Below are 23,555 nucleotides of genomic sequence, written 5' to 3' on the forward strand. Positions count from 1 at the left end.
AAGGGCTAACCTACAAATAGCTTTATTCATATTAATCATATCTATCACAGAGTATTGTAGAAACCTAGTAAATGATCACAGAATTCTTTGTTGTAGTAGCATCATGAGTGTTGTTTAGATGATTTGATAATATCCAATCAAATTGTAGAATGTCACATACATAGAGAATTGATTGAATGTATCTAAAAACCTATATAATAAACAAACCACGATACTATGGCAGAGCACTATGTGTGATGCCTGTATATGTGGGTTGAATGCATGGTGTTTCACATCTTCATCACTCAACTGTGATGCCACACCTATGCAGAGAGACCCTGGGTCCTCAGAGAGGCCACTGGACAGACCTCTGTAGTGACCCTGGCAAATCATTTAACTCCATTTAGCCCTTACCGCTCTTCTGCCTTAGAAACAATACATAATATTGAGTCTAAAGTGGAAGGAAAGGATTAGGAAAAAAAAAAACCTGGGTTCAAATCCTGACTGAGCAACTAACTACCTGTGTGATCTTGAGAGTTAGGGTTTTCATGAAAGACCCATGAAGTATTTGAACTGAAAAGAAGCTAGAGATTCTAAGAGGTAGACGGAGTAAGTTCCAATCACTCCAGGTCTGGAGAACATACTGTAGAAAGGCAAAAAGAAAAAAGAGTGAATGGTATCTGTGAGGGATTCCAAGGCCAACCTAACTAAACCACATATCATGACATGTATAGGGTGTTCTAGGAGGACCAGCACTGGTGGGAGGGATTATCAAGCCCTTTTCAAGACTGCTCATCCCCCTTAGGTGCCCACCTTTCACCCAACAAAGCCACACTGGTAGAACTACCTCAGCACATGAGCTAAACAGACTGAGGGTAACCAATAGAACAATGATGGTGAACCTATGGTAGTGTGCCATAAAGGGCATGCAGAACCCTCTCTGTGGGCCAGCCTGCAGTCCCCCACCAGAGTCAGTTACTAGAAAACCAGAGGGACTGGGGAAGAGCTGTTCTCCTCCCCCTCCCCATGTCCCTGAGGACATTCCTCACTTCCCTTGCCCCTTTGCCCAACAGCCAAAGGAAGTGATTCCTCCCTCCCCTGTCTGGGGGAATAGGGAAGGGACATACCCAGCATATGGTGGTGGGGAGGGACATGACACATGGTCTGGGGAGGAGGGGGACAGAATCCAGCACTCCTCTCTAAAAGGTTTGCCATCACTGTAGTAGGATCAAACTTGCCTGCCTCAAGCATGTGAAGACTTCCCTTAGTGGAATGGGTGATTGAGAACAATTTGTTTTAATGGCCATGAAGGCAACTGAAGTAGGTGCTGTGGAAGTCTTAGAGTTCGGTCAAACATTGAAGATGCTACAGCCATCCACCTCATCCCAGGCCATCACTAGTCATACTGACTTTTGTCTTGCCTCTAGACTTCAATGACTATGGAAGAGAGAATGAGGTCAACCACTTTGTGCAACTCTGCCTCTCTTAAATCCAAATCATGTGTAAGTCCAGACATCATCCCATGATGTGGTTGGATCTCTTTGAGAACAAAGAACAAACAACTGGATCATTGAGTGGATACATGAAGGTGTAAGGGGGGAAAGGGGTTAATTATATAAAAAGGTTGGTCTAGATTATATTTAAAATAGGGTCACCAGGAATTTAATTTATTCCAAAGAGATTTTATTTAAGATTTATTTACAAAATCTAGAAAGAATGAAGTAGGAAATCAGAGAGAGGATAGGGTAAGATATCTAGCCTAAGCATTAAGTAATTTACTCCTGGCCCCTGGCTCAACCGGGATAGAGAGAGTCCTTAACTGGACTCTGCCCTTGTAGCCAAGGACCTGGGGATACAGAGAACCTCTCTCAAGAGGACAGGTCTCTCCTGGGGCTAGTCCCTTCAAAAAAATTCAGCAGTTAAGAGTCAACTTTTCACTCACCACGTTTCAGTCCAAAGGAAGAGACTTAAGGACAGTTTCACCAAGAACAGGATCTCAGGTCCAGTCAGCAGATTCTTCTTCAGCCTCCACTCCAAGTAGGACTCCAAGTAGAACTGACTCAGGAAATTGTAATTCCCTTTTAAAGACACTTTCTTTTGTGTCACTTCCTGTGCCTTCCCCTAATTTTATGTCTACCAATCACAGTTGAAGCTTTGCTTTAAGATTGCCATGGGGCAGTCAGTTTAATTCTAATTCATCACCCATTATTGCACATGTGGGTCACAGACCTTCCCCACTCAAGTGTGAATGAGGTATTTACACCTTTGGTGATTAAATCTAAAAATGGGCAGACTTCCCCACTCAACTTTTAAGTAGGGTGTTTATACTTTTGGTGATTAAATCTAAAAATAGAGAGGGGTTAAAATTTAATCTTCACAAAGGAGAGAAATGTATAATAAGCCTAGAAAGGTAAGTTGAAGTCTGGCTGGGAAAGCTTTTAAGTAATAATAGCTGTGTGGGACACCTTAGCACAGTGGCTAGAGCACTAGGCCTGGAGATGAGAGGTCCTGGGTTCAAATATGACTTCAAGACACTTCCTTGCTCTGTGACCCTGGGCAAATCACTTCATCCCAGTTGATACTAAGACAGACGGTAAGGATTTAAAAGAATAATAATAATAAGGGGATGAAATTCTTGCTTCTTGAAACCCCCATCTGTTTCTGAGATCTCAAATCCCAGAAGTCCTAGCAGCACTCTGAGTTTGTGTTGTGATCCTAGATATAATATATAGATATAGAAAGCCACTGGAGCTTAATAAGCAGGAAGGGGATATGGTCATAAATATGCTTGAAGAGCATTGCTTTTGCAACTGGAGAGTGGATAGAGGGGAAGAGATTAGAAGGAGGAACACCAATTAGGAGGCTATAGCAATAATCAAAGCTAGAGGTGCTGAGGGTGGTGGCCATCTAAGCCAGAAGGGGATGAATGTAAGAGATGATGAGTTATAATTGACGAGACCTGGAAATCAATTAGATATTTGGGGAAAGGGAAGAGTTGAAGATTGACACCAAGGTTTTGAATCTGGTGACTATACTGATGACTACAACAAAAGTAAGGATGTTTGAAAGAGGGGCAGATTTTGGGAAAAAAGATTAGAAGTTCTGTTTTGGACTTGTTGAATTTGAGAAGCCTATGATGATGAACCTATGGCATGGGTGCCAAAGATGGCACACAGAGCACTCTCTATGGACACATGGCTGCCCCCTCCATTTGTCATTAGAAAGGCAGAGGGCCTTGTTTGGAGCTGCGCCCTTCCCCCTCTCCACTGTGCCTGACAACATTTTTTCAGATCCCCGGTCTCTCTGTACAAAAGCCCAATGGGAGCACTTTCTCCCTCCTCTGTTTGAGGTAAGGGGGAAAGGGGCAGGGGCAGAGGAACCTGGCACTCAGTGTAGGGTAGGAGCACAGCTTTTGGAGGGTGGGCATGGCATTCGGTCTGGGGGTGGGGTAGATGGGGGCCTGGCCTAGCACTCCCTCTCTAAAAGGTTCACCATCATTGCTATAGGACATCAGATTTGGAATGTTTGATTAATTTAATTGATTAAATGATTGATTAATTTAACTCAGTGAATTCAAAGATCCCTTCCAGTTTTAATATTTTATGGCCCAGTTGGTGGTATGGAACTGGAGCTAAAGTACAGCTGGATATTTAGGTGTGAGAATACTCAGCTTTTAGGGATGATAACTAGATTCTCAGAGAACTGATGAAGTCACCAAGGTTATATAAAAATTATGTGGTATATAATCCAGTGGAATTGCTTGTCAGCTTTGGGAAGAGGGAGGGAAGAGGGGAGGGAGAGAACATGAATCATGTAACCAAGGAAAAATATTCTTTAATTAATTAATTAGCTTTTTTAAAAAAAGGCAATGCAGGGGCACCTCTGTAGCTCAGCAGATAGGCCTGGAGACAAGGTCTTGGGTTCAAAATTGCACTCAGGCACTTCCTAGCAAGTCACTGGGCAAATCACTTAACCCCCATTGCCTAGGCCATACTACTTTTCTGCCTTAGAACTAATACATGATATTGTTTCTAAGACGGAAGGTAATTTGTTGCTTGTTGTTGTTGTTTTAATAAATAAAAAATTAAAGCTAGCTATGTGACTATGGACACTTCCCTTCTTTGAGACTCAGTTTCCCCATCTATAAAACGATGGAATTGAAACTGGATGCATCAAATCCCTTTTACCATTCTTAGATTCTGTGCCTGGGTCCGCTCTCACTTTTTAGTTGTTCCTCCCAGAGCGAGAGGGCGCTGTGGGCCCGGAGGGACTGGAGGGTAAGGGAGGGAGCGGGGCCCCTCTAGCTGACATCCGTTGACGCTAGTGGCGGCGCGCCGTTGGTTGAGTTAGCGGTAGAACCGAGGAATCGAACGTGGAGGCCGGGACCTTTTTCAGTCGCTATGCCTTACGCCAACCAGCCTACGGTGCGAATCACCGAGCTCACGGACGAGAACGTCAAGTTTATTATCGAGAATACGGACCTGGCGTAAGGAGCAAGCAGCTTAGGGTCCCCCAAGAGTCCCGGGAGAGTGCGGGGGAGTTTCTTTCGCACTTTGCAATCTCTGGGGAAGGGCCTTCGGCCAATTCCCCCCCCCCCCCCCCCCCCGGAGTGGCGGAGACGGGGATGAAGCGGGCTCGGGGTACCCTCTTTCATTACTGTCTATTCCTTTCCCCCGCAGAGTGGCCAATTCCATCCGTAGAGTCTTCATCGCCGAGGTGCCCATCATAGGTGAGCCTCCCGCCCTGCTGCCATGGTAACCACGCTCCCCTCCCTTGTCCCTGGGCCATTTAATAATAAACAGCTCCTCACGTTTTTTAAAAATATGTTTTAAAGATTGCAAAGTGCACTCCGCCATGAGTGCCCTCATTCCTCCCATCTTTATTTTGTACCTGGGTAAACAGGCACAGGAAGGTTAAATGAGTTGGTTCGGGTCACATGGATGCCATTGCAATGTTGTGAAAGCTGAAAGAAGTAGAATTAGGGATGTCACTTATCCTGTTAGCCAGTCGAACTGCTCCTTGTCTTTTTACTTCTCAGCTCCCACCCTCCTCCCTGTCTCGTTCATGCCCTTCTGTGCCTAAAATGGACTCTTCCTCCTCCCCCTTCCTTTTAGTTGCTGCCCCCTTTTTCTTCATCTATATCAGAACTCAGATACTTTCTCCATGAAATCTTCTGATTCTTTTTGCTCTTCCTCAATTGAAAGCTTAAACCCTTTTCAAATTTCAGATAGCCTTTTCCTGTACCTTTTTGCACTTATCATGCTCTTCCTTATAGTTATTTGGGTGTTTTCTCCACCTTCTTGGTTTTAAGCTCCTCAAAATCAATCTGTTACAGGATTTATCTCCTAGTATAATGGCTTACATGTGGTAGATTAAATAAGATAATAGATGTAAAGGGCTCTATAAATCTAAAATTGGTATATAAATGTGAAGCCTTTAAAAAAATACACAGAAAAGAACAAAAGGAAACCCAGACAAGTAGAATAACTTTGAAAGTTACAAGATGAATTTATTAAATCCTTAAAAGGAAACAGCAATTGTACATATTAGAGATTTACATATAGTCTTCTTTTTGTCTTGCTTTGAATTTAAAAACATTCATTTATTTAGCATTAAGTGGAAAATTAAAAAATTAAATGGAGTTAAATTAGATTATTTTTTAGGTACCTTCCTAGTTCTAATGATCTATGACTCTCCAATGGGACTGTAACTACAGTCTTTACCTCTCTTTCTTGCCAACCTAAATTCTTGTCCTTTTGAGGCCTATAATAGCCTCAGCCTCTCCAAGTATTCCCTAGTTACTGTTGACAGTTAAGCTTATAGCACTTAGCTCAGTGCCTAGCATATAATAAATAGTACTTAATAAATGCTTTTCAATAGCTAGGACTTTGGCTGGGTCTTAAAACATGAACAAAATGAAACAAAGAAATTTTTTTAGGCATAGATTGTGAAGGCCACAGTGAAACCACTCTAGCTGGAGTTAAGGGAATGGATTTGAGAGGGTACTCTGCGTGTAGCATGGGGATACACTCTAGAGAGCTTTGAAAGAAAGGCAACCCCCAGTTCATTTCAGTGTTTCCTCTAATTCTTCTGTTTGAGCTCTGTGACTCAGTTTCATTTCTGCTTTTTTTTCTCTTCAGCCATAGACTGGGTCCAGATTGATGCCAACTCTTCAGTTCTTCATGATGAGTTCATTGCCCACCGACTTGGTAAGTGTTAAGTTTTAGGAGTAGGAGGAGGGAAGAGCTGCTAATGTGTGTTTTAGAAAGATATGAGAGGAGGGCAACTAGGTGGCTCAGTGGATTAAAAGCCAAGCCTAGAGATGGGAGGTCCTGGATTCAAGTCTGGATTCAGACACTTCCTACCTGTGTAACTGGGTAAGTCACTTAATGCCTACTGCCTATCCCTTATGTTCTTCTGCCTTGGAACCAATATACAGTATTGATTCTAAGATGGAAGGTGAAGTTGTGTTTTTGTTTTTTTTTTAAGTAAAGAAAGATATGAGAGCGGGCCACCTGACTTCTGAAGGTTGTTGTTATTTTTTGGTTGTTTTTTTAAACTCATTTGAAACACTGCTTTATTTTTCCAGGATTAATCCCTCTTACAAGTGATGACATTGTAGATAAGCTGCAATACTCCAGGGTAAGATTATAACCTGTTTGGTTTGATTATCAAAGAGTATTTCCCCTGATAATATACTTTCAAGCTGTTAGACTGCATTCAATTATCCAAGCTTATATTTTAGTAATTCTCAAACTTTTACATTCTCCTGTCCCCACCTCCCCTCCCCCAATCACCTCATGTTTTCTAATTCCAAATTATTGTGGAAAAGGGAACAATACTAACATCTTACTTGTTTATCCTTTTAGGAAAAGGTAAGTTTGTCTGTGAAATTGGCTAGGTATTTGGGAAGACATCTATATGTAATGATAGAGGAATGGGTAGGAGACAAAGTGAATGACTGAGGCGTAGGAAGAAAACAGTATGGACAGAGAAGTTATGCTAATATAAATATAAATATGATATAAATAAAATACTCTTCTGTTCCAGTCCTAGTTTGAGAAACTTTCCTTCTACAGAATCCTAATGTCTCAATTTTCAGGCTAAATGAAAGGTGAAAGCTAAATTACCAATAAGGGAATAATGTGTATATAAGATGAGTTAGAACCCTTAATGAAATTTTCCAGTTTAGATTTTATGCATTTAACAACTGCCTATTGAATAGATAGACTGGCTGCAGTTTATATATAGATTGTATTAAATCATTTGGTTGGAGCATAGAATTAACTTTTCCTTAGAAAAAGTGTTGTAAATGATGATTGGATATCCAGGCCAGCCTATAAAAGCCATTTGAACATGTAATAGAGATGAAATAGTACCATGGGACCTAGTTCCCATTTATAACATAGTTTTTATGGGAAAATAAATGTTCAGAGTTCTATCTTAGGACATAACCTGAGATTTTCCTGTATCCATGATGGTACCTATACTAGTGGGTGGGAGGATTGGGATATCATAAGGGGGAGGGAGAGGTATTGCCATTCCTCTATACCTGTCATTTCTAAGTCATAGACTGCCTGTCAACCCAAGAGAATAACATCAGACTGATGCTATCCATAAAAAAAGTCTTTTGATACTCTACAATTGTACTATTTTATGAATTTAGAAACTTATGGGAATTGGTGTTGGCTATAGGATGCAAAATTCAGACTTAGCAGCTCTTTTGCTTCAGACTTATTTCTATTCTTTGTCCTCTCCTAGGACTGTACGTGTGAAGAGTTTTGCCCTGAGTGCTCAGTAGAGTTTACGCTTGATGTCCGTTGCAATGAAGACCAGACCCGCCATGTCACATCTCGGGATCTCATTTCTAATACCCCTCGAGTCATTCCGGTCAGTGTTTAGTGACCTCCTCTCTCACAAAGGCTTACACTCAGAAGTTGTGCTAAATTCTCCATTTTTTGTAACATTGGAATTCCAAGCATTACTTTTTTTACCTAGCTGATAACTAAGTTACTAATCTTAAACCTTGGTTAGTGTCAGGCAGGAATTATTTTGGGTGCCATTTCTTGGTTCCAGTGCACCATTCCACTACTATCAGGAGAGCCAATTTTTATTTATATATATAAATATTTAAATTTTTTCCTTGTCACTAATATTAATGCATCCTTCTAGCTGTTCCTACCATTCCAGTCTGAGGTTAGCTTTCTATAGTCATCACTTAGCATTTGAAATTTGAAGGCATTTGAGCTCGATAAGTCAAAAAATAAGGCAGCTAATCTCTGCCTTGGGTTCTTTGCAGGTGACATCCCGGAGTAGAGACAATGACCCCAGTGACTATGTGGAACAGGATGGTAAGTGTCTTGTGTAAGATCCCAAATGCTTGTTCTTGCATGTCTTGGTAGGATAAATGAGAAAAAGAACAATCATAGCTTCTTGTTTCCTGCTTTCAGTGTAAACTTACTTTCAGATTTATGTACACCTTAGGCTACAAATCTGATCCAAAATGTGGAAGAGTATATCATCAATTGCCTTTTTTGACCTTGGTTTTTATTCTCCTTAGACATCCTCATTGTCAAACTCCGGAAAGGCCAGGAACTGAGATTACGAGCCTATGCTAAAAAGGGCTTTGGCAAGGAGCATGCTAAATGGAACCCTACAGCTGGAGTAGCCTTTGAGTATGACCCAGATAATGCTCTGAGGCATACAGTCTACCCAAAGCCAGAAGAATGGTATGTTCTGCTTCTGAGTAGAGGTGGACAGCTTACAAAATGTATTGGGTGAAAGATGAAATGATTAAGAAAACAAAGATTCATTCTTCCAAGCATTTTCAGTTTATTAAGTAGTACAAGCCAATTGCCTAACAAATCAGGATCAGGTTGGACCCCTGAATGCATGGGTTCTTGAGATATTAAATTGTTAGGAAAATCTCTTACATCGGTCTTTGGATCTGATTAGGTTTTCTGGTTAGCATAAACTAGGTCCTTGATTAAGGCAGGTACAGGTGGTCCAGTTTCCCAGCCCACAAGTCTAGGTTCAAACAGTGCAATAAAGTTTTCTCATAGAATTCAGACTAAACCTTTAGGGGAACTAAGCTAACTAAGAATTGAATCACAAGCTGGAGTTGGTGTGGTTCACTCAATTCTCACAATTAACCATTTGCTGTCCTAAACCCCTCAATTCTCTCACAGGTAAGGGAAAATGGGCTCTGGGATCTACTCTGATCCTTCTTGGTTCACTTCTTATTCAGATGTGAAACATAACCCCTAAAGCTCACAGACCTGTCTCAGGGTCTTCTAGCCTTTACTGTCATATTCCCAAGTCATTCTCTGTATACTCTGGATATATATTTTCATGTATTTCAGTGGTCCTTCAAGCATGGTCTAGAGACTTAGGGAATCCCCAACATTGTTTCAAGAGATCTGTAAAGTCAAATTAAAACTATTTTCTTAACATTTTGGCATTTTAATTTCTAATAGAGTAAATATCAGTGGATATAACTCACATAAACAAAAGTTCTGTGGGGTCCTCAGTAGTCGTAAAGAATTGTAAAGAGATCCTGAAAACAAAAAGTTTGGAGAACCACTAGTCTCTTTGAGTCCACATTATTTTGTAAGTAATGCATAATTGTTATACTACACAGAATAAACTTATTCAGCAAGGTAACACAATTTAGCTAGGCTCAAAGGGAAGAATCTGTATTAGAACATTTAGATTCAATCTGCCATGTGAAGAATACCCCTCTGGCCCTGTATTTTGCATACTCACTTGTCCTATAAAGCATTTAAACCAGTTTTGTGCTGTCACTTCTTTGATCATCCCAGGCCAAAGAGTGAGTACTCTGAGATTGACGAAGATGAAGCCCAAGCTCCCTATGACCCCAATGGCAAACCAGAGAGGTAAGTTTCATCAGGCACTGGAGGTGACTTCCAACAATATTGGCCAATCTATGTGACCTTAAATCTTGGCTTCTATTGGGACAGTAGGGATATAGTTTTGCATGGAGTAAGCATCAAAGGAGAAAATTCTTTCATTGTGTCACACCTGGTGACATAAATGCCTTCTTAAGCAGAGTTGAGAAGGTAACAAATGTATATCCTTTTCCCTCCAAAAGTTTGAAATAGCATATATTTGTTTGGAGGTTTTTTATAATCACTAGTGAAGTGTAACAGAAGATGCCCTGTAGTTTATAAAGTTTGGGAAATAACTAGAGATTCTCTTCCTGATGTTATTAGGTGTGGGGGATTGACCCTGTCTGTAGGGGTTAGTTGGCGATAGAAAGCAGAGTAGGCATAAGCCCCAAACTCAAGAACTTAAATCTTAGCACAAAAATGCCTTTACATTTACTGCCTTTGCTTGGGACTTCCTTCAAAGGTTCTACTACAATGTGGAATCCTGTGGCTCTCTTCGCCCTGAAACCATCGTCCTTTCTGCTTTGTCTGGTTTGAAGAAGAAGTTGAGTGACCTTCAGACCCAGCTAACCCACGAGATCCAGAGTGATGTCCTGACTATAAACTAGCAGTAGCCATTTCTATCAGAAACGGAGCTTGAGGATAATGGAGAGACTTCTAAACTGACTTTCCGTTTGCCACTGGAAAGTGGACTAAAATTTAGCCTCTTGAAAGTCCTGGCTAGCACATTGCAGCTTTTAAGCCTGTTGTCAGTTTGGGATGTAATTCACCCAGGAAGCAATCAATGGGAAGGAGAGGTGAGAAGCTTCACTTCCCACAAAGTTTCATCCTGGTCAGCTTGGGTTGATTTGTTCCCTTAGAATGAACAGCAAATAAAAAAAAAACCTTTTCTCTGCTGGGGATGAGCAAAGGTTTTAGAAGATGAGGTGAGTAGGCACATATTTATTAAGTCCTTATAAATAACCTTATGGCTAGACTGGGCCTTTCTCGGGCATTCTACTGTTACTTTGTTGGCAGCATTAGGGAAAATTCTCTTCCCTGAATTGTAGGCCCAATTTTTCTGGGAGTTACTCTCTGATGGTGCTTTAGCTGCCTGGGGTTGAGCTTTTATTGGGTACAGTGTTTTCTCCTAGGCTTGCTCGTCCCATTACTTCCTTACCAGTCCCCCAGGTTGGGCCCACTGCCTTCTCAACTCCAAATCACTTTAAAAAACAAACAACTCTTACCTTGTCTTAGAATCAATACAAAATATCACTTTTAAGGCAGAAGAGTGGTTAAGAACTAGGCAGTTGGGGTCAAGTGACTTGCCCTGGGTCACACAGAAAGTGTCTGAGAGCAGATTTGAACCCAGGTCCCACTGAGCCTCCTAGCTGCCTCTCAAATCGCTCAATGCTAACTGGAGGTTGATCACTTAGCTAAAAAGAAAGCAGGCATCCTTCAATGTTTTCTGACCCAACACCACTGGGTTTAAAGGGAAGTACAATGTCAAGAGTTTATTATGGCCCTATTTGAGTGACAAATCAGAAAAGCAAATCAGATAGTAAGGGTCCTTTATTGATGAGCAGGGTTGTTTAAAAAAATCATTTTTGGCAATAAACAGCACATAATTCTCTGTCCTACTTCCTCCATGCAGCATTCATTCTGCCCTGGCCCAACCCAACTAGCTCTGTTCCCTCAGACCATTCTAAGGCCTTTAGACTGAGCATTTTCCCCACCCCCACCCTCCATCTTCACAAGCAAAATCTGATTTGTCCTCAAAGAGAAGAGAAATTGAATGAAACCAAGGAGGAAAGTTGGGTTGGTGGCTATCTCCCTTGCTCCTATATTGGGGTGGGAGGGTCATCTCTGTTAGTCTGTCTTTTGCCTCAACAGAAATAAATATTTACAAGAAGCTCAACTCCCCAAATCAGGACCACAGACATTAAAAAAAAAAAAAGGTTTGATGTGAATAGAAAGATAGCCCTTCTGCACGGTAGTCAATAAATACCAGCACTAGAAAATCAATTGCTTTAATTGCATTTCAGCAGCATCAGCCCCATGTCAAGTGGGAAGCCTCCTGTCCTGTGAAAGGAAAGGACAAGTGGTAGAGGTACTCCCTGGGGAGGTGTTGGGGCAGGGGTTGGGGGGCCTTAGGGATGCTATCCTGCCTCCTTACCTGGTCACAATCTGCCTTGGGCTTGGAGGACATGGTTTTAGGGCAGTGTGCTGGGTCAGAACCAGTCAGGGTCCTAGCCCTCCTCCTTTCCACAGCCTCCTCAAGGGTAAGATAATGATCAGTGACCCCTCCTGCCCCAATAGGCAGGAAGGGGTTTGTGCAGAAATTGCATTTTAGAAAGATGTCACAGTACAAAAATGTGTTGCTGGCACAACCAAGATGCCATCTTCCTGTGCCATCCTACTAGGACCCTGGATAGGAGTTCTAGGGCTAGCTGCTTCTCCCTGGCCTCTGCCTGGGCCTGCTCAGGAACACAGCCAGGCTCCTAGCTGCCTGCTTTTGCTCCGAGCTTAAATCCCCCAGAGACTTTCCCAGTTCTGGGATCTGAGGGCTTTTTCACAGACAGCAGGAGAGCAGCTGCTCCAAAGACACCAACCACTGGTCACCAGATTTTAAAATTGCATTTGTGGGTGGGGAGGGCAAAGATAAAAGGGGGAAATCCCATTAATATAGAATTATGTAACAATATATATTAAAATCATAACCATATACAGTCCCTTGGTTGCTTTAGCCCCTCATGCATGCTCTGGTGAAGTGAATGGGCCCCCTTGTTGGGCTTATGCCTATCCCTCAGCTGAGGAAAGGGCATCTATCCCACTCGCTTTCTCCAGGCTCTCCTTCTATAGGGTAGGGTCCTGGGTCATCTGCCCCTTTGGGGAGAAACGTGAGAGGAGGGGCCAGGAAGGAAGGAGCCTTCAGTGTGCTGCCGACCCCTCCCCTGGGATGACACGAGCTATTTCATCATCAACAACAGCATCACTGGGAAGCAGTTTTGGCTTCCTTGCTCTCTCCTGTTCCAGCCTTTGGCTTCAGCAGGATAAATCTGTTGAGAAGGTCAGTCTCCGAGCTTGCCTGGGCAGCTCCATATGCCTCACCTGTGAACACAAAGGTAGGATGGACTAAGGCTGGCATGATCTGTGGCACCTAAGTTGAGGTAATAGGGATCAGAGCACCTAATGTAGCTCCTGAGGGGAGGGCACAGAGATAACCAAGAATAATCTCTTATTGTGCTTCAGGTAGGCAAAGTAGGGGAAATCACTTACCAGCATAGCTGGAAGTCTCAGCAATGTTCTGGGACCCAGTGATGTGGTGCCAGTAGGCGCTCCGGGGCAGCATGGTGGTCGGTGTGCATGGATAGGAATAGTGCTCAGTACCTTTGTTTAGCAGCTGAGACAAAGTGAAGAAGGAGGCCATTAACCTAACACATGGAGCTTAGGGAGACCTAACATAGCAGAAACTTGGGGATCTGGCCTGGCCAATGCACAGGATCGAACAACTGGGAAGAGGCTGGTCAAGTCACAATGTCACAACCAGAAGGGACATTATAGGACTAATTCAACCACTTCATTGTACAGATGTGGAAAGTTAAGGCCCAGATGGGTTAGAACTATCTCCAAAATGGCCCCAAAGGACAGAAAGTTGTCCCAAAGGCATACTGGCCTCCCTTGCCCTTCTTCATCACCAACCTCCCACCCTGGGCCTCACCCTCACGTTCTTCTCCATCTCCAGCAAGACCCGTTTGTGCTGCTCAGCTATCGCCAGGGTGGCGCTATGTACTCGTTGGTAGATCTGCTCCCCTTCTTGTGTCTGGAAGGTGTAGAGCCCTTCACCTGCATCACACATCCTGTTGGACAGCACTAGAGCTATGGGAAGGGTGGTGGGGACCAGAAGTGTACACATACATAATGTACATACACATGCCATGCTAACATGCACCACCCATGGCACAGGCTTGCCTTCTGCTTATTCACAGCCTTTCCTCCCCTAGGCATACCCCCTTCATCTAAGTACTCTGGAAAACAGCCCAGCTCCTCCAAGTATCTCCTTGGTTCTGGAACCAAAATGCTTTTGGCAGGATGCTGATCATAGATGTAAGCAGATGGAGGATAAAAGGTGAGGCTGGAAGATCTGAGGCCCTACCTGCCAGCCTCAAATGTGAAACGTGTAGCATCCCGGCCGTAGCGGCGCAAAGAGCAGAGTGGCCACGAGATGAGCTTTACACGGGGGTTGTGCATGTCCCAGAGGTAGATATTCTCATGGGTGATCTGTAGTTTGCATTCACCATAAACATCCAGGTTGGGACAGGGTAACAGGAAGACATTAAATCGATCTAGTGAGGGATGAAAGGAGGGGGAAAAATGGAATTGTAGTTGTATGAAAAAGTCACCTCTCAGAGACACTTTCCTTGAATTTCATGCCAAATTCAAATCCCAGGCCCCATACCTTACCTGTTTGTTCACATTGTACTCCTGGGGCCAGGAGATCTGGCTCCCCCAGACTAATGTCATTGAGCCGGGCACCTAGGCATTCCACAGACAACGTCTTGTACCACTCCTCAGCTTCCAGCTCTGAAACAGAGGTACTTTCATCACTTGTCATGCACATTCATCTGCACCTCCTGTCTGTACACTGGGGCTGACTTCATTGCCTGCCATCCAAAGAATTCGATTAGGAGGAAGGCAGTTCAGATCTCAAAGGAGAACCTTTAAGTTAAGCTTTTCCTTAGCACTATCCTATCAAATGGTTCTTCCTACTCTGCCCAGTTTCTCCTTAGAGGAAGAGAAAGGACTCCTCATTTTGATGATAATAATAGAATCTAATAGTACCCACCCACCAAGAGAGTAAGCCCCAAGTTTTTAAAGATGGTGGCCTGGCTCTTTTCATCAGGAATCTCATAGTCGGGAGCAAAAGGCTATCTCCTCTTCAGGACTCCATTATTCTGAGGACTTCTCCAAGATCCTCAATTCTAAGCCCAACCAAAGCTAACTTTGCTTATCTCCAAACCTTTCCATGGCCTCCAACTCCTCTGCCACTCACCTGAGTCACAGGTGAAAGTTCGGGCTGAGTCATCAGTAAAGATAATGGCCACAGCCTGCCGCTTTGTTTCCTTAGGGAGCCTTGTGACACATTTCACGTTGCTGATCTCAGTCACCTGGATGGAAACAGAGACAGACTCAGTCCCAGGGTCAATCTTTCCCTCTAGGGCAGAAAGGCAGTCAGAATACCCCAGGTTCCAGTCAGGTAAGGAGAAACACTTTCTCCTGTCCAGCCTGGGAGCTTCCAGTGGAACCACAACACCAGCTTCTGGAAGGAGCTGCATTCATTATTAGGCAGCTATGAGATAAGAGAGGTTAGAGCACAACTCACCTTGGGGCATCCTCGGAGACACACTGACTTCTCATCTGGATACTTTTCCAACCTCTGAGGTCCTTTACTGGAAGACTTTCGGAAAACCAGCCAACACCTCCGATATATCTATCAGGGAGACAGATGAGTGGGAGATCAGATTCAGGCCCTCCAGCTACGCAGGGTGACCTAGCTGTTTTCAGACCCAACTACAGAGGGCAGCACTTGATAGTACTCAATGGGCGAGGAGAAAACCAGAGCAGATGATGAGAAAGCATGCACTGGCTCTTCAACTAAGCGCCAAAACCTGGCACAAAGCAAAGGGTTGAGTGTCCTTGTCCTCAAAGAACAGCTAAGAAGCACCCCCCTTACCCTGAGTCTCAAAAGGTGAGACAAGGGGAGAGCCAAGAATGCATCTCAAAGGGCCCCTACACCACCGGGATCAATAAAGTACCCTCAAAACATGGCTATGATCTCAGGGTCAATTTTTTATGGTATCTCCTGTTTTAATAGGACTTTCCCAGTATAGCCTTTCTCCCTTGCAACCCCAAGAAAAAAACCAGAAAGTGACCTCTTAGAACAAAAAAATAAAAAAAGGAAAAAACAACACTTCAGCAAAAATAACCCACACATCAATTGAGTCTTACATAGGCTGAGTGTGTCACAGCCACAGTCCTCTGGCCCAGGCCCAGTCTTCTTAGCAAAGTTCAGCTAGAATCCTAGTAACTTTACTTCAGGAGGAGCCAACACAAGGGAACCCTAAACAATTGCCTTCATCCATAATATTATAAAAAAGTGATTTGTCTATAACTATAATGGCTTTATCTATCAAGTTCATATGACTCAGACTGATGGGAGGAATTCCTATACAGTGCCTGCGATCTTCCTTCATATTTGGTGACAATAATGCCATCCCACATCTATGTGGAGCTTTACGCTTTTTAAATGGCTTTCACACGTGTCTCATTTAAGTCTCTCAACAGCCCTCTGGAATAGACAGCAAAGACTTTTGGAAATGGGAAAACTGAGGCACAGTGAGACTGTTTTGCTAGATCTCTTGGATCCTTGTCCAGTATCTTTCCATTCTATCAAGTCAACTTCTGTGCAACACCTTTTACTTCAAGTCCTGACGGCCTCTAGAATTGAGATCACCTTTTCTAATAGTTCAGAGAACCACAGAGAAGAAACAGGGTTTCTCCTCATATGGTAAAATAGAATGAGGGTCAGAGACAGAAAATGACCTGCCAAAAGACACATGGCTGGATCAGTGGAAGCCCTAGAAAGAAAATTCCTAAATCTCATCTCCAAGACCATGTGAATGCTCCCTATCCTTCCTCCAATAGTGCCACTCTCCTTACAAATGAGGATACTGAGGCCTCCTTTCACCACCACCTAAGAAATCCTATGACACCAGTTCTCCCTTTGGGAGTAGTACAAGTCAAGCACTATGCTTCCTATCTAAAAGGGGTAAACAGATAAAGATGTAGGGAGACCAAAAAAGCTCTTATAACTGGTCCCAAACTCCCTCTTGGCTCTACTGACCATGGCCATGTGTGCTGGGAACATTTAAGTCATCCACAAAGTACCATTCCCCAGCCAGGGCTTAATCCTGGGTGAGGCATTTTTTACAACTCCTGGCAGGCACGCAGTCTATTTAGACAGCAGCCCTGTTTCCAGCTAAGTGAGCACTAGAAGGAATAAGCCCCCAGCCCATGGCCTTCCCTTCCCCCAGGGGATAGCTCGAAGCCCATATGTGCCACAGAATCTAGTCATTTTGACCTCCTGTCTTGGGGACCACCAGAACAGAAGTCTATCCCCTAAACTACCTGTTTTCTCCATATTCTCCAAATAGAAGAAAGCCAACTCTACCAAAGACCAAAGCTGGCACCAGTGACCCAGGCAGGCAGTCTGTCATAGAACAAAAGATCAACTTGGAAGTCAGAAGACTTCAGTTACAATAAACCTGGCTTTGCTGCTAATGTGAGTGACCTATAAACATCACTTCTCTGGCTCTCAATTCCTTTATCTGTAAAATGAAGGGTCTCTTGTCTGGCCCAAATATTCTGTCATTCATTTCTATCCCCCTGCCCTTCTTCCCTAGGTTCTAAGTTCTGTCCTCTGTTATTTGGTCTCCTACTGTATAAATGGAGATTTTGAGCCTTTGGACTTCATTCCCCAGAAGTCCCTTAGTATTTCCCAAAATTCCCTTTTCCTGTGTCCTCACATTTTGCGTGATGGTATTTAAGTGGCTGTAACTACTCCCTCTTCCTCTTTTTTTGACCTGCAACCAGGCTGAATTCAGGCAGTTCTTTTGTTCTAGTTATTATTAATAAAACTTTTAAAATATAATACTTAGTTATTGAATATTAATTTTAAAACTCACACTACCCAGCTATTGATTGGAAGATGTACCAATGCTCTAAGTTCTAAGCAGGTTCATTTATCTTATAATTCAGCAAGGTAACTGGATGACGGACTCAAGATTCTTCCTTCCTCATTACCATCCCCACTTCATAGGTCCAGTATCTAAAACTCAGAGATCTACTTTGCTGTTGTTGGGCATAGGAAGTCCTCCACTCTAGTTCTGCCTCAGAGACCGCACAGCTTGTTCAACCATGGGACCAACTACCCTAGGCTGCCAATGTACTAGGCTGGAATGGAAATATGCTCTTGAAATAAAATGGGTTGGTTCTCATTGAGTTACCTGGCATTTGGGGAGGGGAGGGGTGCAGACCAGCTTGGCCAAGGCCACAGAGAATCACAGAATTTCAGAGTTGTACTCTTCTTGGCCTTATATACTCCATCACCATCTCTGATTACATACAGTTCCTGCCAATGCTGTTCTTCATTATCTACTACGGAGACATCTTAGCCCAGGCTGTTATTCCCAATGCCTGCTCTTCCTACTCCCAAGCCCTGCCATGATGGCCAGGTGCTTGTGAGCCTGGGACCCCAAAGGCACCAGGTCCTGGTTTGCATAAGGTCCTCCTAGTTCAGAAGGAGAATGTTAAGTTCCAGAGCCCTAACTCTGCCTCTAGAACCACTTTGGTCCATTTCATTATTTTTGACTTCAATTCCTTGAGAGGAGAGGTTAAATGCTCCCTCCCTTGGGATGTGAGGGGGGTTGGCAAGACTAGCCACTAATCCTATTTGAGGGCCCAAGCGGTTCTACATATTCATAAACCAGCAATCTAAAATGTAACCCATTACAAACCCTAAGCAGATTCCAACTCCCTAAGTTACAAAACATAGCTCTTCATTGGCTAGTAACCAGGACAATAAAACAGCCATTTCCCTGCCTTTTACCCCCTTGCCAAGCATTCTCTGCACTCTAGCATACTGTCCAAAGAAGCCATCAGGATGCCACAAGACTACAAAAAAGCCAATTCTTTACCTGAAGAAAACTGTTCTAGAGTATCTACCTAGGGGTAGGGCCAAGGAGAAGGGTGCCTACCAAAGCAGATTACACACACACACACACACACACACACACACACACACACACACACACACACACTTTCTCTCTCTCTCTCTCTCTCTCTCTCTCTCTCTCTCTCTCTCTCTCTCTCTCTCTCTCTCTCTCTCTGTCCATTGCTGTGTCTGTCTGTCTGTCTGTCTGTTGTATATCCACCTACATCCTATGCCAACTACAGTCCTCTTATGAACAAAGTAAAGAATAATCTCCCTGGTCTCTCCCACGGCCCATGCGATACAGGAAGGCTGGGGAGGCCAGTCAACTAGAAGTTGGACACCAGGGCCTGAACCCTAAAGTTTTGGAAACACTACTGCTTTTATCCCAGGACACAAGCTCCCCTTGAAATGTGTAGGGTAGACAGGGGAGGCCTGGGCTAAAAGGCTGGATTATTAAGTCAGTCCATGGCCTTTCATTCATTCCTGCTCAGGAATCCCAGTTAGTGAGAGGGGGTGCTAGTCAGTCCAAATTTATCCAGGACTGGTGGAGCATGGGGTATAAGGGATAAAGGGATTATTTGAACAGGAGATAGGAGACCTTCTCCCCAAGGAGACAGTTCAATTCAAGGAATTCTCATTTACATTTAAATCAAATCAATAAGCAAAAGTATCTGCTTTTCCACACCTCCCCCACCTCCCTTCTCTGGCTTTAAAAATACACACATACAGACAAGCAATCTGATTTGTGGGAGATAATGTACTTAAAAGAAAGAAAGAGTCCCCAGGGCCAGACCAATTTCTGCCAGATCCCTCTAGATGGCTGTTTTATAGCTCAGTGGCAGCCCTGGATTTCCAGGGCAAATGCCTCAGGGACAACTTTAACAATAGTAGGGGAGAGCAAACCCCCCCCCCCCCCCGTCCCCCCCCCCCCCCCCCCCGGGGTTCCAGGCTACCCACCCAGCACCTAAGTAATAACTCCAGATTTCAGCTCCAGGCTGGGGCTGACAGCAGAAGGAGGGCTACGGAGAAAAAATGCAGGAACAGGGTCCTAAAGCAGCTCCAACTGAAAGGCTGGAACAAATGCAGCCTAGATTCCATATTCCTCGAGTTCTTTAGTATCTTTAAGAGACAGGCTCCTCCCCGTGGTCATGTCAGTGCTCCAGCCCCAAGCTCACTTACCCCGAGTTTCCTGCTCTTCATCTTCACGTAGCCTTGCTTGACAATGTCATTAAAATTGGTCGCCATGGTGCCGGTGCTCCCTTAGCCCCTCCCTACCCTGGATTTGAACCGCCTCCCCTCAAGGCTTGGAAGGGCTTAGGTAAGTCCGTGGGATACCAGGGGCAGACTCTTCTTCCAGCTGCCAGCCTATCTTCTCAGGATCGGCTCCTCCAATCACCTGTTCTCAGCCGCTCCCTCAGGCTTTCTCCCGGCTCCTCCTCACCTCGCCAGCCTCAGCATTGTTCTAGCAGGTCCTATTCGGTGAGCTTTCTTTGCACAGGCTGGAAAATAAAAAATACAGACTGATTAGAGAGAGGGACATCTTTCCCCTTTGCTCTGTCTTTTCCCCTTCTTCCCACACTTCTCCCCACAAGCCCTTCCCCTCTCCCCTTCTTTTCTCCCCACCCCTGTTCCCATGATGATGACTGAACCATTCAGGAAAACCGAGGTAGACACTAGAGAAGAAAATGGAACAGCCCAGTTTCCTCAGCTGATGTTTAACCCCTTCCTTTGAGGGGTAGTTCTTGAAGCTCAGTCGGGGACCTGTGGAAAGCAGACAGGGAGCCCAAAAGGAAGAAGCACTCCAAAGGGGGTGCCGTGGGTGAATCAGAAGCGGTTAGCCATTGGCCCTGCAAAAATGTTAGCCAGCAGAGCAGTAGGCTGTCCTTGTAGCGAAACTCCTCCGCCTAAACCTCCAGAAGCTACTTCCCAGGAGGATGTTGTGGCCTGGGCCCTCTCGGCTCCGTAGCCCTGGAACATGGGAGCTCTGGGTCAGTCTGCTAGCAACCCTAGAACAAGAGCCCCTTGCCCATCTACTGATCATGGTTCTCAGGCCTCAGCCTAGCCATGTCTGGCACGGCGGAACCTTCCCTTGGTAAACAGCTAAAAGACCAGTGTGACTGATATTCCCCACTCTACATGCCCCAAAGAAGGGGGAGATGTGGGGAGAGGGCGCCACACACAGAACATGCTCCTGGGGCTCCGAGTACCTATGCCTCCCTCATCCATTTTGTGTGAATCAATTCTGGGAGCACACACCTCTAGCACTCAAAAAAGGGGACAGCTTAGTGTCAGCCTCCGTTCCACCCCAAGCCACACCTTACTACTCTGCAACCCAAGCCTTGGACCTTCGCCAGGAGCTCCTGTGAGCCTGTGGAAGGGAAGAGGGGAAGGCGGTACCTGGAGAAAGGCAAAGTCCAGTGGAGAGGGGACATTCATATCGTCCATGGAGAAGTCTAGGGACTTGGAGTAAGTGGACAAGAATAACAAGCAAAATAGCATTTGCAGAGTGCTTTCGTATTTGCAAAGTACATTACAAATTTGATCTTATTTGATCCTCAAAACAATCCTGGGAAGTAGGTACTGTTATTCTCATTTTATAGATAAAGGAACTAAGGCCAACCAAAGGGCTGACTTGTCTGGGGTCACACAACTAGAAAGTATCTGAGGCCACATTAAACTAAAGTCTTCCTGACTCCAGGCCCATCCCTCTATCCCCTCTGCCCCCTAGCTGGCACAAAGAGGTTAGCTATGGGGCAGCTAGATGGTTCAATGGATATAGCACTAGATCTGGAGTGGGGAGGACCTGGTCTCAGATACTTGATAGTTGTTTGATCCTGGGCAAGTCACTTAACCCTGACTGCCTAGCCTCTGCTACTCTTTGTGTAAGGCTAGCTATAACTTGTTTTTTTTTAATCTATTCACTTTATCCATTTATCTATCCACACTATGTACTTATTATCTATGTACTATGCTTTTTACCTGCCTAAAAAAAGTGATCTGACCCTAAAGAAAGCCATTTATCCCAAGTTTAAATTCCAGAATGCAAGCAATAGGGTTACTGCTATGAGAATATCATCTCTGTCCTAGGATCAAATTATTAGATTCTTATGCTACTCCCACCCATATGGAATCTCCAAAGTCTCAATTTGAGATGTCATCACTAGCCACAGTGATGATATGTATTTAGTACCTGGATCCTCTTGGAGGCTAGGTTTATACAGTTCTCTATCTTAGTATCACAATACCCTGAGACTTTGAGTGAGGACCCACTTCCCACTCTCTTGGAGGGAATATACTGTTCTCATTTCCCTAGAAGCAAACGACTCCAGTTCTTCTGATGAGGTGAGGGCTAGAATTTGGGGATCTGCGAGGGGCATTATCAGAACCAAGGAACAGGGAAAAAATCTCAAAAGTCCCTCATCTTCCACACTGAGAAAACTAAAGGGATCTGCGAAAGGTCACACACTGAGTAGCAGAGCTCAGGAATAATAAAAGCCCAGAGCTGATGAGTTGAATGTTCCAGATTTTAAACTCTTGGTTCTGGAATCAAGATAGCAGAAATGCCTTCTCTTTAGAGCTTTCCTAGTATTGGTACTAGCTTCCATCACCCACTGGAGAACAGAGTGGCCAAAAGAAGATCCCATATACCGAAGGGATCATTTAGTAGTAAGTGAATGACACTTAGGGGGTCAGCTGAGAGTTTCTGTTACTACCAATGGGGTCCCTAGGGCCTGGCCCCACTGCCAGACCTGCCAGCAGCTTGGCATTAATTAATCTCTTGGAGTCCTGTCTGTCAAGTCTCTAACAAGGAACAGATGGTGAGGCCCCCTTGGGCACACTGAAACAATGAGAATGCAGCCAGTGAAAGCGACTGTCTCTCCCCTTCACCTTATATTCAGGCCTTACTCCCTAGAGCCCCCATGGCCTTCACCTTCCTTTTCCCAACTCCTGACTTCCTTATTTATCGCCTTAGCCTGTCACTGCTACCATCCTTTCCCACCTATTCGGTTGGGAATCACCCACACCTAAGTCACTTTCCTTCTTCCTAGTATTTTATAGGTATAAATCCCATATACTCCTTTGCTCTGGCCCTATCAGGACTGTTTCAGGACAACTTCATTAGACCTGATACTTTCTCATATGTAGGGCAGGTTAGTTCAGCTCAGTTTCCACCCTACCATTTCTATATTCTGACTCTCACTGGAACAGGAAGCAGATGCCTGAAAAATTCTTTCTCATGGTGGGTCCAGACCTTAGGACATGTGTCTATCCACCTTACCAAAAAAAGACCAAAGTTGTGAAATATCCATCATAATTCTCCTCATTGATGAATGGTAAGATTAGATAGTTGATGAGTCTCCCAAACATACACCATTCTGTTCAGAACCTAAATACAGAAGCTGATTCCTATTTCAAGAAGAAAAAAAAATTGGCTGGGCAATAATTCTGAGTGGTTTTTTTTTTTTTAAGAGCTTCTGTCCAGACTCTGATTTGTCCTCTTAGGTGTTTGAAAAACCACTATAATTCCTTCCACCAATCTAATGCAGACATTCTCCTTCTTCGTCCTCCCTCACCTCCAACAAACATATCAATAATCTTTCCACTGAGTCAACAAAGTGTCAGCAGGCCAACTCTCAGGAGCATCCTAGACTATCACTACACACAACCTGGCCCTATAGAAGTTCTGTAATAATAAAACCAGGGTGAACAATCCTGCCTCCAGGAGCAACCCTACAAATAGCAAGTGACTGAACAAGCCTAGTTTTATTGTAGGGTACAACATAATTCTTGGCCCAAACCCATCCAGTTCCAATGAGAATTAATATGAAAATCTGGAACTCTGAAGACTAAAAGGAAAGGAAAGAGAGCAAAGCATAGATAAAGATGGAAATGTAACAGAAGGGGAAGGAAATTAA

At 44.1% G+C, this 23,555-nt stretch overlaps 2 protein-coding genes across 4 annotated transcripts in view; one reads left to right on the forward strand and one right to left on the reverse strand.

The window, feature by feature from the left end:
• Nucleotides 1-4,284: 4,284 nt before the first annotated feature.
• On the forward strand, nucleotides 4,285-10,812 carry POLR2C (RNA polymerase II subunit C). The gene is made up of 9 exons (XM_001365678.4): nucleotides 4,285-4,465; nucleotides 4,659-4,708; nucleotides 6,120-6,188; nucleotides 6,569-6,621; nucleotides 7,741-7,869; nucleotides 8,279-8,330; nucleotides 8,540-8,708; nucleotides 9,801-9,875; nucleotides 10,351-10,812. Exons 1-9 carry the CDS (start codon nucleotides 4,380-4,382, stop codon nucleotides 10,493-10,495), a joined length of 828 nt encoding a protein of 275 aa, XP_001365715.1. The 5' UTR covers nucleotides 4,285-4,379; the 3' UTR covers nucleotides 10,496-10,812.
• A 608-nt stretch (nucleotides 10,813-11,420) lies between these two features.
• DOK4 (docking protein 4) overlaps nucleotides 11,421-23,555 on the reverse strand; it is a 37,639-nt gene continuing 25,504 nt past the window's right edge. For all 3 annotated transcript variants that reach the window (XM_056812351.1, XM_007474906.3, XM_001365738.5), the window contains exons 2-9: nucleotides 19,819-20,138; nucleotides 15,250-15,357; nucleotides 14,920-15,034; nucleotides 14,331-14,450; nucleotides 14,023-14,212; nucleotides 13,588-13,726; nucleotides 13,146-13,269; nucleotides 11,421-12,977 (exon numbers count right to left, since the gene is read on the reverse strand). In XM_056812351.1, the coding sequence (XP_056668329.1) occupies nucleotides 12,859-12,977; nucleotides 13,146-13,269; nucleotides 13,588-13,726; nucleotides 14,023-14,212; nucleotides 14,331-14,450; nucleotides 14,920-15,034; nucleotides 15,250-15,357; nucleotides 19,819-19,884 (981 nt within the window). In that variant the 5' untranslated portion in view covers nucleotides 19,885-20,138 and the 3' untranslated portion in view covers nucleotides 11,421-12,858. The remainder of the gene's footprint in view (nucleotides 12,978-13,145; nucleotides 13,270-13,587; nucleotides 13,727-14,022; nucleotides 14,213-14,330; nucleotides 14,451-14,919; nucleotides 15,035-15,249; nucleotides 15,358-19,818; nucleotides 20,139-23,555) is intronic.

Source organism: Monodelphis domestica, chromosome 1, assembly GCF_027887165.1.
Source record: "Monodelphis domestica isolate mMonDom1 chromosome 1, mMonDom1.pri, whole genome shotgun sequence".
NCBI lineage: Eukaryota > Metazoa > Chordata > Mammalia > Didelphimorphia > Didelphidae > Monodelphis > Monodelphis domestica.

Bases quoted from the DNA above. Each gene is read 5' to 3' on its own strand.
- POLR2C (XM_001365678.4), top strand. From the start codon at position 4,380: ATGCCTTACGCCAACCAGCCTACGGTGCGAATCACCGAGCTCACGGAC. The intron at 8,331-8,539 runs GTAAGTGTCTTG...TATTCTCCTTAG, and splicing joins TGACTATGTGGAACAGGATG to ACATCCTCATTGTCAAACTC. The intron at 8,709-9,800 runs GTATGTTCTGCT...TGATCATCCCAG, and splicing joins TACCCAAAGCCAGAAGAATG to GCCAAAGAGTGAGTACTCTG.